The sequence below is a fragment of the Anabrus simplex genome, chromosome 2 (assembly GCF_040414725.1).
Source record: "Anabrus simplex isolate iqAnaSimp1 chromosome 2, ASM4041472v1, whole genome shotgun sequence".
NCBI classification, from domain to species: domain Eukaryota; kingdom Metazoa; phylum Arthropoda; class Insecta; order Orthoptera; family Tettigoniidae; genus Anabrus; species Anabrus simplex.
The window spans coordinates 307758645-307782567 of record NC_090266.1 but is presented as its reverse complement, the minus strand read 5'-3'; the positions used below and the strand labels follow the sequence as shown (position 1 = coordinate 307782567).

Here is a 23923-nt window from a genome sequence, read left to right as displayed (position 1 = left end):
GTAGTACTTATCAATACTACTATGCCCCCAGGCTAGCGTGTTGGTAGAATTTGGGATGACAAACCGTTTACAATCATCGCTATTAAGGGCTACCTTACTAATTAAATGTGTGTACAACTGGTGCTTCTTGCTTCTAATGACAGACATTTGCTTATGCAAAACAGGTGGATTACTTTTAATGCAATTGTTATAGTTTTCAAAACTTAGCTGATTCTGAACGACATTCTTTTTAACCCCCTTCAATCTCTTTATTTGTAATTCATTTAAGAGTTTTATGCAATATGACTTGGATTTAGTACCTACAAATGAATCGATAATATTCCCAACACATTCATCTTTCATTTTACCTAGAACCTTTTTGTTCACTAGCGGCAGATGATATTGATTATCTGCAGGATAGTTACTCGTATCAAACCTACCCAAGTCAGGCTTTATATCATTGTAATAGTCATCAGTTTTGATTTGATAAATAAACGAATCGGTATCTGTGTAGAGCAATTGCGCATTATGCGCGTACTTCTTCATCATATAATCGTAATGGAATTCATACATGAGTGTTTTAGCCAATTCAAGTACTGTGAAGCCGACGTAGGTAGGTTTGTCATACTTAACCTTGACACGATTCATCTGTATAATAACTAAATTCTCATGTATGATGGTGCAGCTGTGGAAATTTGGTTTACTTATTAAATAGTTAGCACCATACCTTTTCTTAATATTATCCCAGTTTGTAATCAATTTTACATCAACGCGTTTGTCAACATTCTCCATAGTCTTACCAAACACACTGTTATTCATGAGCTTGTAGAAATCTTTTTCAAACTCGTTAACCGCATTCGTTCTTAAATTATTGTTCAGATCGATATATGGCTTTAGCCACGGTGACTGATTAAATTCTAGTACGCGATGAATTTTGGATAACTTCAAACCATGCTGCAAACACTGTTTTAAATTTCGGTAATGAATGATATACTTAGATTTATCGCATAAATTAGCAATGAGCATTTTCGTCGTTGATGCAATGTACGGGGACTTCATATTTTCAGGGCAGAACGGTAGGTCATTATGAGAAGTGTGTAACTCTTTAGGATACTGTAAGTCAACTTCGAGGAAATAACCTTTATCAGCTTCATCACCTAGGGCGTGTAGCTGTAAAGCATCAATTTCGCACTGCGTCAGCTAGCGGAAACCACTCACCGGTAGATGCTGACTCATCGCCCACCCATACTGATTATTAGCATCGAGGTAAACGATATACCGAGATTCCTGACTGGAATCGAAACTCGGCATGTACTTATTATTAGCACTCGAATACCGGCCGCTGCACTGACTCAGACCGCCTCGAATGGATGCTTTTATAAAGTGCACCATATCGATATCGGACAGCAGTTCCAAATTCACACGCGTGTATTTTAACATCGCGTCCCAACTTAACCCAGGTGCAGTAAAATACTGACATGGGTCAAGGCTGTAGGTGTTCATGCAAACACAGCGAAAATTTTCAAAAACATCAGCTAACAAAAGTACATCTGTCTTTAAATATAAATCAGAGTATTCACCCAGCGTTTGAATGTGGAACTGCTCCCAGATATGTTGCGCATGTAAATAGTCATCATCACTAATATCTGCTGAATTCAGCGAGCTGTAAAAGGATTGTTTCGATGGTAAGGCACGTTCTTCGAGGCGGTCTAAGCAGTCGAGATATTCATAACAAAAAACACCCTTACGCCGAAGTAAATTAAACTGCGCTTCTTCAGGGAAAACGCGTCGAATTTCTGTAAATTGTTCAGGCTGTAAATGACTAGAAAGTTTATCGAGGCTACTCGCCATAAAGCGAAACGAGTCAAGGAATCTCAGTTTTATAGAATGCTCAGCATCTACTTTTACAGACTTTGCAAACGCAATGTACCGCTCTTTATTCTGAGGGATTATATCTACTTTTTCATCCGAAGCTCCAAATTGTGAAATGATGAAATGAGAGTCGTAACCAGATAAGTTATGAAAAATTACAGGGATAAATTTAGGAACTCTATACTTAAGATTACAGCTATAATGAGCGGCACATCTGTAGAAACCAGTTAAATGATCATGATCAAAAACTTTAGGGTCATTTTCGGAAAATTCCCCATCACAAATGCTACACTTTGTAGCACGTTCATGATCATTTAACTGAATTTCGGTGAGTGGCTTCATAGGAATATTACTATTCAGAATACGACCGAGACGAACTGCATCACTTTCAAGTCTTTCTAAAAATACTTTAGCAGCATCATGTCCTCGATACAGCTCTAACTTGTTAAGCGTACTATCGTAACTACACTTGATGTAATACGCGAAGCTATACGGGACATGCATGTGCGTAGTATTAGTGAAAGAGTTGTCAGGATTAGGTGAGCATGTGTTGCATGGCGTGAGGATGGCTTCAAAGTCTGCATAAATCACGAACGGTACCCACATCTGCTTGTGAAAATTTGTAAATTTTAAAACATTATTGCCTGTAGTAGGTATCTCTGTACGTACATGATTGCAGTCATTCTTGGAATGCTTCGTTAACTGATCTTCATTTCTGAAATACTGCAAGCATCCATCACATAGCCACTTTTTGTTACACCTGTTTGACAACTGACTGCCAACAAGTCTACTCAGATTTTTAATCCAGCAAAAGTGGCTATTCACACTGTTTTCAATATAGAGTAAATTAACGTGAGTACTCTTCTTATGACATGTATAATACAGAGGACCTACTACAGACTTTTTCTCTACACCATACACATTAATACTAATGTTATTTAGTTCCTCAAAGCGCTTAATATCCTTTATCTGCACAGGAAATTCTATAATATCGAAATTTAGCTGCGTTGAATAGTGCGGATACGATGATGTTCTATACGCTACATTCGATTTAGCAGGATTTAAAGCTGACATCACCGCCCAAGCAAAACATGCTTCGTCATTGTTTTGGATGTTTACAACAGCTTCTTTTCGCTGAATCCATGTCGGCAGCTCAATGTGCGAAGATCCACGCATAGGATTGTACTTATTGATGTTAACTTCTAGATACATTATTTCAACTAAAGCCCACCCTGATTCCTTTTCCTGAAATTCCTCGCTCTTAGTTGAAATAATGTTAGAGACATCCCTAAGTACATCACCAAAATTAGTCGACTGACTTATGATAAAATTCTTCGTATTAAATGATTTAATGTCCGTTATTTCGGATTCATCCGTGCTTTTAATGTACAAGGCGAAAAGTTCAAAATTAACTTTAAATAAACTATGATTGGACAAAGATTTAGCAAGAAGCTGTTGTACATCCGGTTGAACGCAATTTAAAAAGTTTGAAGTGCTCTGAAACTTTTGACTCGTGCGGATTCGGTAACTAGCAATCCTACTTTTAAATGCTGTATTAATTTCCTCGATGTTTGCGTTACTACCACTTCTACACGCATTATTTTTATGCGCATTACTCCGTATGTGCCCCTGAAAATGCGAAGATGGTACATCAGTGTTACAGTGCTCGCAGTGAATAGTTTGAAGTTCATGATTTTTTCTAGGTTTTTTACTACTAGTACTTTCTACAGCTACATCAGTAGCTGCACGCTTTTTCCCTACTACTACCTGAGGGCAAGTAGATATTTGATGTACCTCTGCTAAGTGGTCCTCATATCGCTCTACGTTAGCGAAATACACACTACAAACTTTACATAAAGCAGATGTTATGCTAGGGTGTTTTGATTTCATATGGCGCATGAAGTTATCACGCCTTGAAAACGTTACATTACATTCCTCACAGCAGGGGGACATCTGTTCATGATTTTTTCTAGGTTTTTTACTACTAGTACTTTCTACAGCTACATCAGTAGCTGCACGCTTTTTCCCTACTACTACCTGAGGGCGAGTAGATATTTGATGTACCTCTGCTAAGTGATCCTCATATCGCTCTACGTTAGCGAAATACACACTACAAACTTTACATAAAGCAGATGTTATGCTAGGGTGTTTTGATTTCATATGGCGCATGAAGTTATCACGCCTTGCAAACGTTACATTACATTCCTCGCAGCAGGGGAACATCTGAAAAGAGAACGACCGATAGAGATTAGGTGAAAGTTACGGAAGAAACCAAGTTTCAGCGTATAGAGGTTGGACATGGCTGTGAGTTAGGCCTATAGCATGAGGATTGAAGAGAACAACTAAAGTTACGATGTTCGGAAGAAACCAAGTTTCAGCCCGTTGAGACTAGACATGGCTATGTATACGTGTTTGAAATTATACCACGTCTATAGTATGAGGATTGAAGAGAACAACTATTTATCAATACTCTAAAGTTACAGAAGAAACCAAGTTTCAGCCCGTTGAGGGTAGACATAGCTATGTACACGTGTTTGAAATTATACCACGTCTATAGCGTGAGGATTAAAGAGAACAACTATTTATCAATACTCTAAAGTTACGGAAGAAACCAAGTTTCAGCCCGTTGAGGGCAGACATAGCTATACCTCGTCTATAGTATGCAAGAACAACTATTTATCAATAGACTAAAGTTACGATGTTCGGAAGAAACCAAGTTTCAGCCCGTTGAGGGTAGACATAGCTATGTACACGTGTTTGAAATTATACCACGTCTATAGCGTGAGGATTAAAGAGAACAACTATTTATCAATACTCTAAAGTTACGATGTTTTAGAAGAAACCAAGTTTCAGCCTGTTGAGGGCAGACATAGCTATGTGTGCGCGTGTTTGAAATTATACCACGTCTATAGCATGAGGATTAAAGAGAACAACTATTTATCAATAGACTAAAGTTATGATGTTTTAGAAGAAACCAAGTATCAACCCGTTGAGGTCAGACATAGCTATGTGTACGTGTTTGAAATTATACCACGTCTATAGCATGATGATTGAAGAGAACAACTATTTATCAATAGACTAAAGTTACGATGTTCGGAAGAAACCAGCTTTCAACCCGTTGAGGTCAGACATAGCTATACCTCGTCTATAGTATGCAAGAACAACTATTTATCAATAGATTAAAGTTACAATGTTTTAGAAGAAACCAATTTTCAGCCTGTTGAGGGCAGACATAGCTATGTGCGCGTGTTTGAAATTATACCACGTCTACAGTATGCGGGTTGAAGAGAACAACTATTTATCAATACTCTAAAGTTACGATGTTTTAGAAGAAACCAAGTTTCAGCCTGTTGAGGGCAGACACAGCTATGTGTGCGCGTGTTTGAAATTATACCACGTCTATAGTATGCGGGTTGAAGAGAACAACTATTTATCAATTGCTTAAAGTTATGATGTTTTAGAAGAAACCAAGTTTCAACCTGTTGAGGGCAGACATAGCTATGTGCGCGTGTTTGAAATTATTCCTCGTCTATAGTATGCAGGTTGAAGAGAACAACTGTTTATGAATAGCTTAAAGTTACAATGTTTTAGAAGAAACCAAGTTTCAACCCGTTGAGGTCAGACATAGCCATGTGTGCCTGTTTGAAATTATACCCCGTCTATAGCGTGAGGATTAAAGAGAACAACTATTTATCAATAGACTAAAGTTATGATGTTTTAGAAGAAACCAAGTTTCAACCCGTTGAGGTCAGACATAGCTATGTGTACGTGTTTGAAATTATACCACGTCTATAGTACGCGGGTTGAAGAGAACAACTATTTATCAATTGCTTAAAGTTATGATGTTTTAGAAGAAACCAAGTTTCAGCCTGTTGAGGGCGGACATAGCTATGTACGTACCTCGCGTGAGGATTAAAGAGAACAACTATTTATCAATAGACTAAAGTTATGATGTTTTAGAAGAAACCAAGTTTCAACGAATAGAGGTCAGACATACCTTAAAATCTTCGCGCTGCAAACTGTTACTCGGATGTATAAAATGCGTGCGTTCAAGCCTGAAACTCGAATGATAATATTCTGGTCGTACCTAAAAAAAAAGAAGAAACATATATGAATGTAGTGTAGGGTGCATCATCTAACCTAATTATCTTTACAACTCAAAGTTCGAAAACATACCTTTAAAAAAATGCACGTGCTGCAGGCTGTTACTGGGATGAATAAAATTGCGTACTTTCGAACGGCACCTAAAAAAAGAACAAACATATATGAATGTAGATGTCCAGCGTAGAAGTTGCTTTGCAAATAAAAAAAAGTAACTAACAGTTCTACCTTACCTTAAGATAAAGGCTGAAGAATAATATTCACTGCAGACGGGAGATGTGTGTGTGTGTGTGTACGTAATAAACGCATACAGAGAACTGTGAGCACTTCGCGCAGACTGCAGCGGCTAAATATTCTGCTTGTTACCAAGCGGATGTGGAAAAATCGCTGAGCTGACAACTGCGGTACAGTCGGAACGAATGCAACAAGAGCACCCACCTGCAGGCTGACGTATTCGAACCTCCTGTTGATGCCGAGGTGTCAGAATTTAAGAGTTCGAGCCTTGGAAAGTTAGCGTGTGATCCTCGACTTCTCGAGGGTACATCCGCGGTATTCCTTACCTGTAGGTATCGAGCTAAAGCTAGATCATGTAATGACGATCGCGCAGGCCCCTCGCCTAGCATTTACGGCTTCTAGTTCGAACCCGCTATCTACCGAAGTAGCGAGAATGATTGAAGAATGTTGAGGGTGATTCATTCGTCGGATGGAGGCGTTAAGCTATGTGCAGGCTTCTTCTAGTCGGGGTACGCGATTCAAATCCTGGCAACTTATACCGTCGGGAAGGGCATCCGGCTAGATCATGCAATGACGATCGCGCAGGTCCCTCGCCTAACATTTACGGCTTCCAGTTCGAACCCGCTATCATCCGAAGTAGCGAGAATGATTGAAGAGTGTTGAGGGTGATTCATTTGTTGGATGGAGGTGTTAAGCTGGCTTCTTCGGTAGGAGTAGGCTATGTCGGGATATCGATTTAAAATCCTAGTCAGGAGGGGCAACCGGTCGTATAAAACTATGGTGTGAGGCGGGGTGTGCAAGAAAGCCAGCATTAAGTAAGGGCTGTTGATGGGGACGTTAAACCTTGTGCAGACTCCTTCGAAAATGATTTTTTGAGTACAAGACTTGACGGTGATTCATTTGTCGGATGGAAGCAATAAGCCTTGTGCAGGCTTCTTCAGCGGGAGTAGGCTATGTGTCGGTACCGGGATATCTAGTTATAAAACCCGCTACAACAAATTTATCGCGTATACTGCGATTTAAAATCCTAGTCAGGAAGGGCAGCCGGTCGTAAAACTATGGTGTGAGGCGGGGTGTGCAAGAAAGCCAGCATTAAGTAAGGGCTGTTGATAGGAGGCGTTAAACCATGTGCAAGCTCCTTCACCAGGAGAAGCCTACATGCCGGTACCGTGCAGGCTCTTTCAATAGGAGTAGGCACTGTGTTTGTTTTAACCTCTCCGTACAATCATGATATTTTACGTTAGGAACGTACATAGGCTAAATGCTACACATTCCGTAGCAGAGCCAGGAATCGAACTCGGACCTCCGAGGGTAGCAGCTAACTACTACACCACAGAGGAGGACTATTTCAGAATATTTTACAACCTTAATTGGTACTGTGTTTTAAGAGCTTGAATGGTACTCAGCTAAGAAGACCTTCGCGAGTTACAAGCCGCTTATCAGCATGTAGTGTCCTCGTTCAAGGTCGAGCCGGAAGATACGTGTACAATTTCAGCTAACACACGCATTCCACACAACTCGCTCAGAATGACTGTGCCGATACTTCGAGGACTGTAGAACAAATCTATAGCCTACAGTATGCATGCCTCTCACCCGGTAGTCTCGGGTTCGATTCTCTTGGGAATAAAAATGTGTTTAAATCGCATGAATTTGTTGAGTTGTCCTTCCTGATGCAAAACTAGCAGTATCTAACCTCATACACTATAGTTTTACGACCGGTTGCCCTTCCTGACAACTCGGATTAAAAATCTGTTTTACAACGTCTAACACGTCGAATCGGGGATTTACAGCTAGATGCACTTCTTAGATTTTAAATCACGAACTATTGTTTTACGGCCGGATGCCCTTCCTGACGCAAAACTAAGATTTTTAAATCACAAGAATTTGTTTTAAGACTAGTCGCCCTTCCTGATGCAAAACTGGCAGTATCTAGCCTCTCACGTCATACACTATTGTTTCGACCGGTTGCCCTTCCTGACGTCAAAGAACTCGGATTAAGAATCTGTTTTACAACTTCTAACACGAGAATCGGGGATTTACAGCTTAAAGATGGCGGATGACAGCTGTCAGAAAAGCATATAGGTTTGTAAAGCACATAGAATTAACCGCCACCACATAGAGGGCAGCACGGTGATTAAAGATGGCGGATGACAGCTGCACATAGCTTTGTTTCCAAACAAGAGCACGTGGATTTTGCCGTCACCGGGCAGCACGGTGATTAAAGATGGTGGATGACAGCTGCACATGGCTTTGTTTCCAAACAAGAGCACGTGGAATTTGCCGTCACCGGGGCAGCACGGTGATTAAAGATGGCGGATGACAGCTAACAGAACTTTTCAAATTACCCGCTACTACAGAGAGCAGCATGGTGCTCTGTTCATTAAAAGATGACGGATGACAGCTAACGAAATTGCCCCGCATGAGGGCAGCACGGTGCTCTGTTCATTAAAGGTGGTGGATGACGGCTAACGAAATTGCCCGCAGCATAGTGCTCAAAGATGGTGGGTGACAGCTGTCAAAAGAGCATGTGGCTTTGTAGAGCACGTGGAATTTGCTACCGCCACATAGAGTGCAGCACTGTTCTCAAAGATGGCGGATGACAGCTGTCAGAAAAGCGCATAGGTTTGTAAAGCACGTGGAATTTACCGCCACCACATAGAGTGCAGCACTGTTCTCTCTGGATTAAAGATGGCGGATAACAGCCGACGAAATTGCCCGCAGCACAGCGCTCAAAGATGGCGAATGACAGCTGCACGTGGCTTTGTTTCCCAACAAGAGCACATAGAATTTTTCAAATTGCCGCCACCACATAGAGTGCAGCACTGTTCTCTCTGGATTAAAGATGGCGGATGACAGCTGACGAAATTGCCCGCAGCACAGCGCTCTATTGATTAAAGATGGCCGATGACAGCTGCACGTGGCTTTGTTTCCCAACAAGAGCACATAGAATTTTTCAAATTGCCGCCACCACATAGAGTGCAGCACTGTTCTCTCTGGATTAAAGATGGCGGATGACAGCTGACGAAATTGCCCCGCATGAGGGCAGCACGGTGCTCAAAGATGGCTGATGACGGCTGTCAAAAAAAAAGCACGTGGCTGTCAAAAAGCACGTGGATTTGTTTATCTCGAGCTAGTGAGGTTAAGTTGGTAGCACTAAGGTTTAGGCCCGCCAAGATGGCAGCACTGCCGATGACAGGTGACGCAAGAGGGCAGCACAGCGCTCTGTAGTTTAAAGATGGCGGATGGTAGCTGTCAAAAAGCACGTGGCTGTCAAAAAGCACGTGGCTTTGTTTACCTCATGCTAGTTAGGTTAAGTTGGTACCACTAAGGTTTAGGCCCGTCAAGATGGCAGTACTGAGGTTAGCGATGTGTTGTTGTCTGTCAAAAAGCACGTGGCTTTGTTTACAAATCTGTCAAAAAGCACGTGGCTGTCAAAAAGCACATGGCTTTGTTTACCTCATGCTAGTTAGGTTAAGTTGGTACCACTAAGGTTAGACCCGTCAAGATGGCAGTACTGAGGTTAGCGATGCGTTGTTGTCTGTCAAAAAGCACGTGGCTTTGTTTACAAATCTGTCAAAAAGCACGTGGCTGTCAAAAAGCACATGGCTTTGTTTACCTCATGCTAGTTAGGTTAAGTTGGTACCACTAAGGTTAGACCCGTCAAGATGGCAGTACTGAGGTTAGCGATGCGTTGTTGTCTGTCAAAAAGCACGTGGCTGTCAAAAAACACGTGGGTTTGTTTACCTCACGCTAGTTAGGTTAGGTTGGTACTAGTGAGGTTTAGGTCCGTCAAGATGGCAGCAGTGAGGTTAGCGTTGCGTTGTTGTCGATGACAGCTGTCAAAAAGCACGTGGCTTTGTTTACAAATTCAAATCTCGCGCCAAAATTCAAATTTCCCGCGGGCGGCGGCGGCGGAGGAGGAGGCGGAGGAGGAGGCGGTGGAGGCGGCGGGAGGAGGAGGAGGCGGCCGAACCATCCAATTATACTACTGACAGGTTTCATCAAGATTTTGTTACTGTGTTTATGGTGTAACAGTACCTCATGGGGATCACTGTAAGTACTCAGGTGTTAGTAAAAAGGAACGATCTTCATCGGGGTAATAACATTAACGAGGTCGTAAAGAAAGGATACAGATTTGTTCACACGGTTGTGACGGTATAAATATTGAAGTGCCGGGCTGAGTGTCTCAGACGGTTGAAGCGCCGGCCTTCTGATCACAACTTGGCAGGTTCGATCCTGGCTCAGTCCGGTGCACAAATACGTCAGGCTCCTGTCGGTAGATTTACAACCTCGTAAAAGAACTCCTGCGAGATTAAATTCCGGCACCTCGCTGTCTCCGAAACTCGTAAAATTAGTTAATGGGACGTAAAGCAAATAACATTATTATTATTATTATTATTATTATTATTATTATTATTATTATTATTATTATTATTATTATTATTAATGGTTGTAGTGCGGATGTAAAGGAGATGGTGTATTAGTCTCTGCTAAGAGCCCAATTACAGTATGGTTCAGTGTTTGGCACCCACACCAGGATTTCTTGCTACGAGAACTGGAAGGCAGCACGATTTTTTCTGGCTGATTTCCGACGAAAGTGTTGTGTTACGAAAATGTTTCACACTTCGGATTGGGAAAACTCGGGAGTAAAGATACGAGCTGTTTGACTAAGCGGTATGTTCCGAGCTGTCAGAAGGAAATGGCGTGGAATGACTGTAGTAGACGAATAAGCTTGAGCGGAGCTTTTGAATGTAGGACGGGTCATAGTATGAGTATAAAGTTGGAATTCAAGAGAACAAATAGTGACAAATATTCGTTTATAGGACGGGGAGTACGGGATCGGAATAACTTATCTAGGGAAATGTTCCATACATTTTATAGTTCCTTGAAAACATTCAAGAAATAAAGTTGGTAAACAACTGGTAGGGAATTTGCCACATGGGCGACAGCTCACGTATCAGTTCAGCTCTATTCCTTTCCTCCATCTATATCTCCCGAGACACCAACTGTGCAGCTTGAGGACATTTTACATGCCTTCATGTTTTCATGTTTTCCATCCTTACACACTGATGATTAAAGATACACCGTTGCTGATTACAATATTATTTCGTGTGGATATTGCAAACCTAGTGCAGCCCTTTTATCACAGACCCTCCGATGAGGGTGGGCGTCATCAAACGTGTATGAAAAACTGCATCCTATGGTGGTGGAAGGTAGCGTTGTGTGTGGTGTGTTAATTGCAGGAATGTTTGGGACAGCACATAGGGCCTATACCCAGTCTCCATGTCGGGGGAATTAATTCCTTAAGATTAAAATATCTCGTACGAGCCGGGAATCAAACCCGTGACCCAGAGATTAAAGCCAAGATGCTGACTACTCAGTTATGGAGCAGGGAATAATAATAATAATAATAATAATAATAATAATAATAATACTTTCCAAACGTTTTGCATCCATCATGGTAGCTATTTGCAGTAGCACTTGAGGGACAGAGCAATGCTCTGTCCGAGAATAAAACCGAGTTGGTAAGACCTGGAGGTGGTGCTTTCGCCATCAAAGGCGATGGGAATACTCCTTTTGCGCCTTAGAAGCCGTTGACCGGCTTTCGTTTTACCTCAGTTGTTCCGCAGGTGCTTATTCAGCGAGGCCTTATGCACACCTGCCTTGCGTATCTACAGGACGCCCTTATCAGCGATTGGAACGCGCCGTATCGATTGAGAAAGAGGAAACGAAGTTCCTCAGAAAGAATTTGGTTCAATGAGTGTCCGAGGGTTTTGTCTTCCACCTGAAGTCAAACAAGGAACTTTATGCGAGAGTCGAAAAGATCACTACCGTTATCAAGAAAGGAAGGTTAACCTTTCATGGTCACCTGAAGAGAATGGACCCGGAGAGATTGACGCACAAACTGGTCACTTTACAGGAAAAAATGGAAATCTCATCCACAATGACATGCGGGTAAATGTTGAAAGAACAGAGGACATATTGGAGAGGACCACCTTTAGGAAGAAAGTTATAACTGGACTACTATCAATACTTTCCTAGGTTTGATGGTGGATGGGTGAAAACTTTTCAAAATACGATACAATCAAATCTACAAAATATTACTCTTAAATTTTTAAATATGATATTCCCCAAAAGTCTATCTTCGAATTTAATCCTGATTTGTTGCTAACATCAATATATTGGATTCTGACGTACACAAGTGTGATTAAACATACGCCGTATACATCAATATTTCAGAAATAGAGAATGGGTGAAGTATGCAGTTCAACAAGTTCTGATTTTCTTAGGTATGTGACATTCCGTATAGCACAGTTCTAGGGAATAACACCACACAGTGACACAAATAGACTACTGCAGCACCGTAAAACAATACATGAACTTGTCACTGTATAGCATAACATTTGCGAGAATTCATTCTTAGATACTTACCGATGGGCCTCACAGAAGATGCGCCGAGCCCACGACTCGTTGAAGTTTCCTAGGATGATGCGTACATCCTTCTCCTTCAACTTCTGCAGCGCCGTGGTAACCTCATTGGCAAAACTCTGTGTCTCTTCAACTTGGAAGCCCATGGTATCCAGGTCAGCAACTAGGCGATTATGAGCCTGCAAGAGATGAGATAAGTATCTACAGAACTATCCATCCATGATAACGTCTACATAGCATATATGTCCATTTAATTAACTTTCTACAGGAAGAAAGTACAACTTATTCTGTGTCCTCTAATTTTCTTACATAATTGTCCATAGATTTTATTACAAAAGTTGTCCATTGAAGGAAAGATGAAATTTATTATTCGTAATTAACTCTTCACCTTGTGTCTCTTACTGCATACGAATTTTTAAATTATACGATACAGCAAAGCAAATAGCGCTTAACGTCATTGTTACATTTACACTCATTGTATCTTCTTCTTCTCCTTCCGTGACTTAACCCTCATGAGGGTTCGGCCACACGAAAGCGACACTTCTATAGCACCCTGTTCTGGGCATCCTCAGCGGCGAGCTCGAGTTCCGCCATATACATTTTTATCTTCCGATCCAAGGTCAGTTTCTTTCTTCTGCGGCCTCTCTTCCACCCCTCTGCTCCTCCATTACTCTCTTGAGCAAGTGTCCTTTCCCTTCTTTGTATATGTCCGTATCTTCTCTCTCTCTTACCATGCTGATAATGCTTGCGTCTGACCGAATGTCCTCATTCCTTCTACGATCGAAAAGGGTGACACTATCCTGTTAAGAATTCTCATTTCTACTGTGAGGATCATCCTCTCTTCCTTGTTACTTAATGCCGAGAATTCTGAGTCGTACGTCATGTTTTGCCTTACACCTTAAGCCTACTCTCTTTGGCATTTTTATAGCCATAAGCTCTACTGATATATCTCTAAATTTAGTCAAACCTGCCTGGATTCTTGCTTTGATATCATCCTTGCTTCCACCATTCTGGTTAAGCACACACCCAAGGTACTTACACTTCTCAGTTCTAACAATGACAGCGTCACCTATGTAAACTCTGTCATCCTCCTGCCTGTTTCATTCCATGTACTCCGTTTTCCTTTCGTTAAGTTTTAGACCGTCACGTTCCAATGCTTCCACCCACCCCCTTAGCTCTTCGCGGGTTTCTGTTCTGAAGTAAGTTGAAGTAAGCAGGAAGTCATCTGCAAAGAGTAAACTTGTTGGAGCATGACCCCGGATTCGTCGCGTAACGGTGTCCATGATCAGGTTAGAAAGGAATGGCGACAGTGGTGACTCCTGATGAAGGCGATGCCGGACGGTGAACATGTCGCTCAGTCCAGCTGCACTTCTTCTCACTCTCGTCTTTCTGCCCTCATACAGATCTTGAGTAACTGCGACGTAAGAATGTGGTACTTTCTGTTTCTTGAAATATTTTCAGATGTGACTTCATGGAATTCGATCTTAGACCTTCTCAAAGTCAATGAAAACGTGGTGCAGGGGTTTCTGGAACGTACACAGTCCTCATAACACAGATCTCATCTGTTGTTCCCCGACCTTTCTTGAACTCCAGTTGGTTTTCTGTAATCTCTGTCTCCAGTCTTTCACGAAGTCGGCCCTCTATGAATCCCTCTACCCTCTCATGATACTCCACAGCTGCTAGTGCCTTCATGTATACCATTAGCTATTCTGAATTAAGTTAATTCCACATGCAATATACGCTATTTTATCAATAATAATTGCAGATAGTCATGGTTATAGAGATGGTCGTAGAGCCAGGCAATAAGGTCTACTTGGCTGGCAGAACGAACCAATTCAGATAACAATATCGTTAACAGTCAATTGAAGAATCTCGGTAAAAGGCGCGTAAGTTGCACGTGGTCAATTGAAACGTGGGCACGCACGTGATTTGATGATCAGTGAGGACGATGCAGCTTATCATAGACCTCCTACAACCACCACCGGTGGTACTGTCATTCATGGGAGTAGATTCCATGAAGGAAGTTCTCATCACAAACAATGCCTCGTTGGTGTATACAAAGGAAATGACGCAAAAGAGTGATTACAGATATTTATGAAGCTAGTTTATAGCAAATACACTTCAAAGGTAACAAAGAGAAGCATAAAGTGTCCCACACTAATATTTTCCTTTCTACTCAACCAGAATTACGACTGACTACCAAATTATGTAGGTGTGGGTAAAATATTAGCCTAAATAACCTTGTCACATTTAACATGAGCGTTCCCCTAAACTTTCTTCCCCTCAGTAATCTATTATCATATGATGATTTTTAAGCAAACCAAAATGGAATATTTCATTATTTATGTATTGATTTCTTCATCGAAATACGTGAGAAAAATGGTCATTTACTTTTGCTGGTCTTCTCACCGGTAAAGCTTGCTGAATCAGTTCCAGTAGTGCAACATCGATTCAGTTTAGCACATTCTCCGCGGCGTAGGTTACACATCTCTTTGGCGCGGTCTACATATTTCAATATACAGGGTGGTCGGAAACAAGCTGAACCGGGTATCTGAGCGCTAGAGGGATTCTCACACCGTTCTCATTTTATCAGCTGCTGAATATAGCCAATCACATCGCTTCGCGGGTGAATTCAAATGGGCTTTGCGCGCCACTGTTGCTTAATCTGTACGGGTGCTAAGACCGGCTTGAGAGAGCCTTGTCGAGAAATCAGCGTCAAACACAAGCACACCGTCGGTTTCAGGCGGTGTCACCGTATGGAGTGATCCTGTTTTTCTTCCTTTTTTAATTACAATCTGCTTTACGTCGCACCGACACAGATAGGTCTTATGGCGACGATGTGCCAGGAAAAGGCTAGGGGTGGGAAGGAAGTGGCCTGGTGAGAAAATGGGAAACCAAGGAAAACCATCTTCAGGTCTGCCGACTGTGGGGTTCGAACCCACTATTTTCAGAATACTGGATACTGGCCGCACTTAAGCGACTGCAGCTATCGAGCTCGGTGTGATCCTGTCAGCTCGGAGGTCTGTATCTAAACTCTTCCCTGCCGATGATTTTTTTCTTCAACAGGTTCTCTGATTCCAGTCTTAAGCCACGTACAGATTTGGGAACATCGCCTCGTAAAGCTCATTCGAATTCGCCCATGGAGCGATCTGATTGGCTAACTTCAGCAGGTGATCAAATGTCATCGGTGCCGGATATCGAATTCATTTTTTCGAATTATTTATCAGCACGAGCAACCCTCTGATGCTTATGTACATGGTTCACGTTGTTTCCGATCACCCTGTATCTATCAATTAGAGATAGCCTCGGCATGTTTTACATGGATCCGACAATGTATAGTGTATGAGTTCATGTGACGAGTTGCTCCAGAAAATGAAATGAAATGTCGTATGGCTTTTAGTGCCGGGATATCCCAGGACGGGTTCGGCTTGCCAGTTGCAGGTCTTTCTATTTGACCCAGTAGGCGACCTGTGCGTCGTGATGAGGATGAAATGATGATGAAAACAACACATACACCCAGCCCCGTGCCGTAGGAATTAACCAATTAAGGTTGAAATCCCCGACCCAGCCGGGAATCGAACCCGGGACCCTCTGAACCGAAGGCCAGTACGCTGACCGCTCAGCCAACGAGTCGGACTCCAGAAAAGGAAAATGATATTCCATGCATCGTTTAAAGTATTACCTCACAGTGCTGTTATGCTGTAGTTTCATCCGTCACGGAAGATATACAGGGTGTTTCAAAAATAGGGGGCGTAATTTCAGGTGTGTATTGGTTACATGTAGACACTCAAAATAGTGCATTACAACATGTGTCCGGAAATGCTTCATTTCCGAGTTATGGCGTTCACAACACTGAACTTCACCGGAACGTTTTTCTTCCGCAGGTCACTGTCATTACAGAAGAAGTTCGAAATGTCCACCTCCTGCTTGAATACAGACCTCACATCAATGTCTCATTGACCTGCGAACACGATCCCAAACGCCAGGAGTATTGCGTATGTCCTCACACGATGCCACAATTCGATTCCGAAGGGTTTCCACATCAGGCAGCGGAGACGAATACACCGATGATTTTAAATGGCCCCACAAGTAGAAAACGAGAGGCTTCAGATCAGGCGAACGTGGAGACCAAGCAATCGGGTGACCTCTACTTATCCATCGATCAGGAGACATTCGATCCAAGTCAATGAGACATCTATGTGAGGTCTGTATTCAAGCAGGAGGTGGACATTTTAAACATCTTCTGTAATGACAATGACCTGCGGAAAGAAAACGTTCCGGTGAAGTTCAGTGTTGTGAAGGCCATAACTCGGAAACGAAGCATTTCCGGACACATGTTGTAATGAACTATTTTGATTGTCTACATATAAAAAATACATACCTGAAATTATGCCCCCCATTTTTGAAACACCTTGTTTTACTTCTCTATTTTATGAAGTGGAGGCTAAAACCTACAGTATTAATAGTACACTCATAACAGTTGATTGTAATACCATATTTTATCATCCTTTACATAGGAATGATGTTGTTGTCATTATTATTTGATGATGTGATACTTCCTCATTTAGACGAATTACAGCATCAATATCCTACCGACTGATCATGTAAGAAGTAGTGGTCAAGATGAGCACTTTGGTAAACTAAGGTGTACCGAGCAAGGTGGCCATGGGGTCACGATCACGTGGCTCTGAGCTTGCATTCGGGAGATGTTCGGTTCGAATACCACCGTCGGCAGGCCCCTTGTTTCCCATTTTCACACTGGGTAAATGCTGGGGCGGTACCGTAATTAAGGCCACGGGTGCTACGTTCACAATCCTAGCCCTTTCCTATCCTTACGCTGACGAAGTTAAACCACTAGAAATAAAAATAAAAAACTAAGTAAATTGGAATCTCTGGTAAACAAATAATCAAGGATGGAAGGATTAATTAACCACATGCTTTATAATACAGAATGTTTCCAAATATGTCAGACGTAATCGGGGAGTGGATAGTACACCTCAAAACAACACAAAATATCCTCATGACCATGTATGCCCTACAGTCTATCACATACGAGCTGCGCCTGTTTAAGATATTAGCTGAAATGGTGGGGCTAGTTGGTATTTAGAATTAAGTTCGGAGTTAGGAATGCCATTACGGACATTACGTTACTTCAACAGCGTGTGGAATAAGTTTGCCATCGATGTCTGGAGTGTTCGAACGTGTCCGACAATCTATGCGGTGGCGTGTTCAGGCATGCATTCAGGCTCATGGTGGACCGAACTCTTCTGGTACACCAACATGACGACAGCTACTGTACTCGAGGTGGGATGTGACAGGTGAAGAGGTCACTACCAATACTTCCCGTACAATGTCCGCAACTCGTAAATGATCCCCCGTATGCCATATGTTCATAGTGACTTCTTGTGTTGTTTTGGGGTGTATTATCCAACCCCAATCTCTGCCATGATTGCTTCCCACCTGTTTGAGAACACGCTGTATATTGGGGTTTATGACAAAGAAAGCCGTTCAGAATGTGGCCATTGGAACATAACAAACAAGTACGATGTATTTCTAATGAGTCACTGTCCAAGCTTTTGTAATGAAAGCTTTCAACAGACGGGACAGGGCAAAGAAAGGATATAGACTAGGCAAGAACGTTGTGGACATAGACACTAACCTCACTGTGCAATCCATGCCGTTGGCGCATCACTTCTATGTGATTTTAAACATCTCTCTTAATAAGAGAGCAATGACTTTTACAAGTGATCCTGTAGTATATCTCATTGAGGTAGTACGATAAATAAACTGCCTTTCTATTCAAGAAAATGCATTCATTGGGATAAGAGAAGCGTAAACTTTGATTGTTGATACTGCCAATTACATTTCTCTATGTTTTAGAAAATGTGGTAGCATTATATTTTCTGACGCACGTAGGCTGTAACTGCTTTGACTTTTGCCACCTATTGTAGATTTTCAAGTTGTGAGAGGAACGTTTATATTTACACAGGTGTATTTCTCTGTTAATTGTTTGTACGCCAAGTTCTATATGCAAGTTCCTTGTTCTCTAAACTCCCTCGCTGCTGCTCTTCTAAAAGCGGTAGGAAATTATTGTTAGTTACTCATGGATTTTGTCCATAGGTCTGGGAACATGGAGTTGTTACTATGAACCGATATCCTCAGATGATCTTTATATGTTTTATGTCGTCAATAATTGCACAGCCGGGCTCAGTGGCCTTCTGACCCCAACTTGGCAGGTTCGATCCTGGCTCAGTCCGGTGGTATGTGAGGGTGCTCAAATACGTCAGCCTCGTGTCGGTAGATTTACTGGTACGTAAGAGAACTCCTGCGGGACTAAATTCCGGCACCTCGGCGTCTCCGAAAACCGTAAAAGTAGTTAGTGGGACGTAAAGCGAATAACATTATTATTATTATTATTAATAATAATTGCACACCTCATCACTTGAGGTTGTTCATCGTGCAGAAAAAGTTGAATCATCTATCTAATTTAAATTTCAATTTATGTTCGTAAAATTCATCGCGTCCCTTTCAATAATGATGTAATATAATTACTAAACATTTTGAAACACGTTAGAGTGCCGGAATTTTGCTCCGTAACGGTAGGCTATTCCATAATGTAAAAGTATATTTATGTGCCACTCACATATAAGTGCAAACGGCCGTAGCCGTGTTGAAACACCGGATCCCGTGAGATCTCCGAAGTTAAGCAACATTGGGCGTGGTCAAGATTTGGATGGGTTGCCACGCGCTGTTGGTCGTTGGTAAGGGGGTAAGGGAATGGAGGAGCGGAAAGGAACTGGCCACCCTACCGTACGTAAACTCCGTCTCAGGCACACCTCTGCGGAGATTCGCACCTGCCTTCGGGCAGAATACACCCTTACTTTACCATATAAGTATTTCTTAAATGACAACCGACTTCGCCGAGGATTCCATTCCACAACGTTATGCACAGACATCTTGCATCCGACCAAGTACATTATCCTAACCAGCTGGTCGTTTATTCCGATGTAAGTTTTCCAGACATACGTTCTTCTATAATATTGTAGTGGCGGTGGCTACCTCCCTTGCCGAGACGGTAAAGCCGTGGTTCAATAGGGATGGATTTCAGCCTGCTCCCCTCGCATCCCCCTCAACAATTCCCTTCACGTCAGGAAGTGGAAAAACTGCTTGTTGATGATGAAGCTTGTTGTTTAAAGTGGCCTAACATCTAAAGTCATCGGCCTCTAAAAGTGGAAAAAAATTAGGGACATTTAGTTTCCACAATAACAAGGCCACACCATGGTGCAGAGGGGGAGGAGGCTTAGGTTTCGATTCCCGGCACGTACAAATATTTTAATCGAGGACTGAGTGCTGAACGGGGTTCATTCACCCTCACGAGTCCAACTAAAGAGCTGTTTGATATGATAGACAGTGAACCTAGTCATGAAAGCCGAGCAATATAGTTGAAAATGCAACCACGCTGATAATATGGCAGTCTAATATATGTAGGCTATTTGGATGGGCAGCAGTCGTCTTGGCAGATTTAGGAATATTAATGGTCTGTATGGGCAAAGGTTCTTTTTATGTAGAACGCTTCTATTGCTTCGGAACCGCGCTTCGGCTGATCACAGCTACTAAACAAGAAGGCTTTTAATTCGGAATACTTTCTAGACAACATTGCTCAATATGTCATTGTAAAAAGGAAGTATCAGTGCACCTGGTTATACGCTCCTAATGTCGGTATGATGTCACCGGCTGTTGCAGTACTAAAATCATAATGCCCTGCGGCTCTGGACTCCGGCGTGGTAGAACGTTATGTGAGGGGGCAATTGATTCACCAGTGAGTTATATAAGTAGGTATATGGTGAAAAGTATCAAATATTTGAGAGGACTGCTGCCCGAAGTGAAAACAACTCTTTCTTTCGCAAAATATCGGGACATAGGGCAATAAATGGTTTCGAAATGTCACGATATATAGGCAATGTTAAAAACGTCGCGACATATGGGCAATAAATACCTTTTACAATTTGTTTTACGTCGCACCGACACAGAGTGGGAGTTGGAAGGAAGCGGCCGTGGCCTTAATTAAGGTACATCCCAAGCATTTGCTTGGTGTGAAAATGGGGAACCACGGAAAACCATTTTCAGGGCTGCTGACAGAGGGGCTTGAACCCACTATCTTCCGGATGCAGCCACACAGCTGCGCACCCTTAAGCGCACGGCCAATTCTTCCGGTGGTCAATATATAGCCAAATGTTGGGACATATGGGCAATAAATAATTTCGAAGTGTCCTGAAATGGAGGGAAAAACATGGTTTCAAAATGGCACGACATGTGGGAAATAAATGCTTCCAAAATGTCGCGACACGTGGGGGCAATAAATGGTCTCAAATGTCATGACATATGGGCAAATAAATTGTTTCAAACTGTCGTGACATATGGAAAATAAATGGTTAAATGTCGCGACATACAGGCAATAAATGATTTCGAGGTGTTCTGAAATGGGGAAAATTGGTTTCAAATTGTCACAACATATGGGCAAAAATTGCTTCCAAAATGTTCGAAAAAGATTTTGAGAGGATAGAGCGGGTTGTTATAATTCCAGAAATTCAAAACCACCAATACTGAGCTTCACAGGATGTTTTTTCGAAAGAGTTTGAAACTTAAAGGGGCCGAGTGTCATGAGGCGAGTTACGCGCTACCGGGCACGTCCACGGCCCCAGTGGTGGAAAATTATTTCGAATTCATGGATGTAGGTCCTGAACACTCTCGTCGGATAGACTTGGCCTTGAAAGTGTGTAAATTTATTCGGAATTAAAAAAATGAATATCAACAATAACATTTCATACCATACTGAATATTTTCTTTATTTCAACAAAACCTAACACTCCGCCCGTATAATGTGATAACACTTCTTCAGCCTACACGCAGAATTACTGTAGTTCCAGGTTAACTTTTGAAAGCGATGGTGGCTGGACATAGGGTTAACCACTTCTTCGCAATTTGTGTCGCGTTTGTTTCCTATCCTCGGAGTCAGGATGGCCCTTACGGAGATGGCTTTGCTGCGCTATGGTAAATGAGTTTGTAATGACCCACGCTGGTACGTGCCCTGATTTTCGTCGCTCATATTCCAACACTGATGATTCACTAGCAAATGAAATCTTGATTTCAGAACGCATGCCTCACGTAACAACTGGAACTTTAATAATGATAGATTTTCCAAACGTGGAAAGGAAATTACTAGCAAAGGAAAACTAGTCACTCCCAGCATGACTCTCCGAATTCTTCCATCTGAATGATGGGGACAACAGATGAAACTGAATCCCTTTGCAGATTCCACTTTTACCATTATCTGAAAGGAATTCTTGTCCATCCCATAAATAGGATGCTGGCTAAGGCTACACTAAATGTTACCTTCCTTTAATGAAAATGTCGGTCCGACTCGTTGGCTGAATAGTCAGCGTACTGGCCTTCGGTTCAGAGGGTCCCGGATTCGATTCCAGGCCTGGTCGGGGATTTTAACCTTCATTGGTTAATTCCAATGGCCCGGGGGCTGGGTGTTTGTGATGTCCCCTACATCCCTGCAACTCACACACCACACTTAACACTATCCTCCACCACAATAACACGCAGTTACCTACACATGGCAGATGCCGCCCACCCTCATCGGAGGGTCTGCCTTACAAGGGCTGCACTCGGCTAGAAATAGCCACACGAAATTATTATTTATTAATGAAACTGTCGCACTTGCAGCATTTTATTCATCGTTCTTCGTCCATTTGGTACCTCTCTATTATGTCTCTTGTCATATAGGCATTGAAAGAAGAATATAAGGAAATGTTTTAGTAGGTAAAACTGAAGAGATGGACGACATAATCGCATTTGAAGATCAGAGCACGAAGCCAGAGGCCTTATGTCCATAATATTACCTTTCTCAACACCTTAACATATAAGTAAGAAATCAGCTAAAGCTATCTCTCTCTCACATCAGCTGCATGATGTATGTAGTTGGTTGGGACGGCGTATTCTATTCTCATTGTTGTCGGATTGAATCCCGTGGCAGTCAGCTGTCATTAATAGAGTGCTTACATACGGCAGGACTTTGGCAGCAGATCTATTTATACGATAAAATCAAACATTTTCAGGACGAAATTCTGGCTCTCAGATACATCTATACTATAATACTGTAGGGACATCAAATACCTATTACCACATTATTCTCAAACATTTTGAGAACAGGGAATCTACCAGCACTTTTCAAGAAAACCAGCGTAATAGTGATTTCCAAGTCGAACAGAGACTCGTTAAAAGTGGAAGATTATTGCCCAGTAGCCCTCTTAGGAGTCACACCGAAGCTACTAGAAAGACTTGGTAAAGTAAAGATCAAAGTTTCTCTGATGCAGAAACAACACTTACGTCAGATCTGAAGAAGGTGGACAGTTATTTTTTTTTTGCTAGTTGCTTTACGTCGCACCGACACAGATAGGTCTCTTGGCGACGATGGGACAGGGAAGGAAGCGTCCGTGGCCTTAATTAAGGTACAGCCCCAGCATTTGCCTGGTGTAAAAATGGGAAACCACGGAAAACCATTTTCAGGGCTGCCGACAGTGGGGTTCGAACCTACTATCTCCCGAATACTGGATACTGGCCCCACTTAAGCGACTGCAGCTATCGAGCTCGGTGACAGTTATTTCCAACCATCCTGTCTCTGATTTAACCCTGAAAAAGTAAATAAAAAGTCTTGTATTTACCTCCTCACGGGATATGCAGATTTTAAACCAACCATCACATTCAGAGGACAGACCAATGAACATTTCAGCGCATCCATATATCTAGAGGTAACATTAGACAGATCACTGGCATACAAGGCACACATTTCAAATGTTTCTGCCATGATTAAAACACGGAATAACATAATCCAGAAATTAACCGGTAACTCTTGGGCAGCAAAGCTTCCGTTCTTCGATCCACTGGTCTGGTTCATTGTCATTCCGTTGCTGAATACTACCTCTGAACGTGGCTAAACAGGTCCAGACCAAGTAGTAGATGCTCAGCTATATCAGACAATGCGCCTGATTACTGGATGTATTCGTCCTACCAACACGCAGTGGCTGCCTGTCTCACGCACAATACCCCCACCATCGCTAGAAGATCAGAATCGCTACTGAAGACATGGAGGAGAACTGCAAGCAATCCGTGCTTACCAGTCCAGGCAGGCACGTTAAGAACTACAAGAAAGTGACGAAAATATCGGCAACCATCATGGCGCACGGCAGACAAACTTCTTTGGAGCTCTTTCAAAATCTCTGATGACTGGGAACGTCAATCG

The 23923-nt window shown here is 42.2% G+C and overlaps 1 protein-coding gene across 1 annotated transcript in view; it reads right to left on the bottom strand.

Moving 5' to 3' along the window:
• GABA-B-R2 (gamma-aminobutyric acid type B receptor subunit 2) overlaps window positions 1–23923 on the bottom strand; it is an 853882-nt gene that overhangs the window by 532282 nt on the left and 297677 nt on the right. Inside the window, exon 3 of the mRNA XM_067139049.2 lies at window positions 12619–12794. Within this exon, the coding sequence (XP_066995150.2) occupies window positions 12619–12794 (176 nt within the window). The remainder of the gene's footprint in view (window positions 1–12618; window positions 12795–23923) is intronic.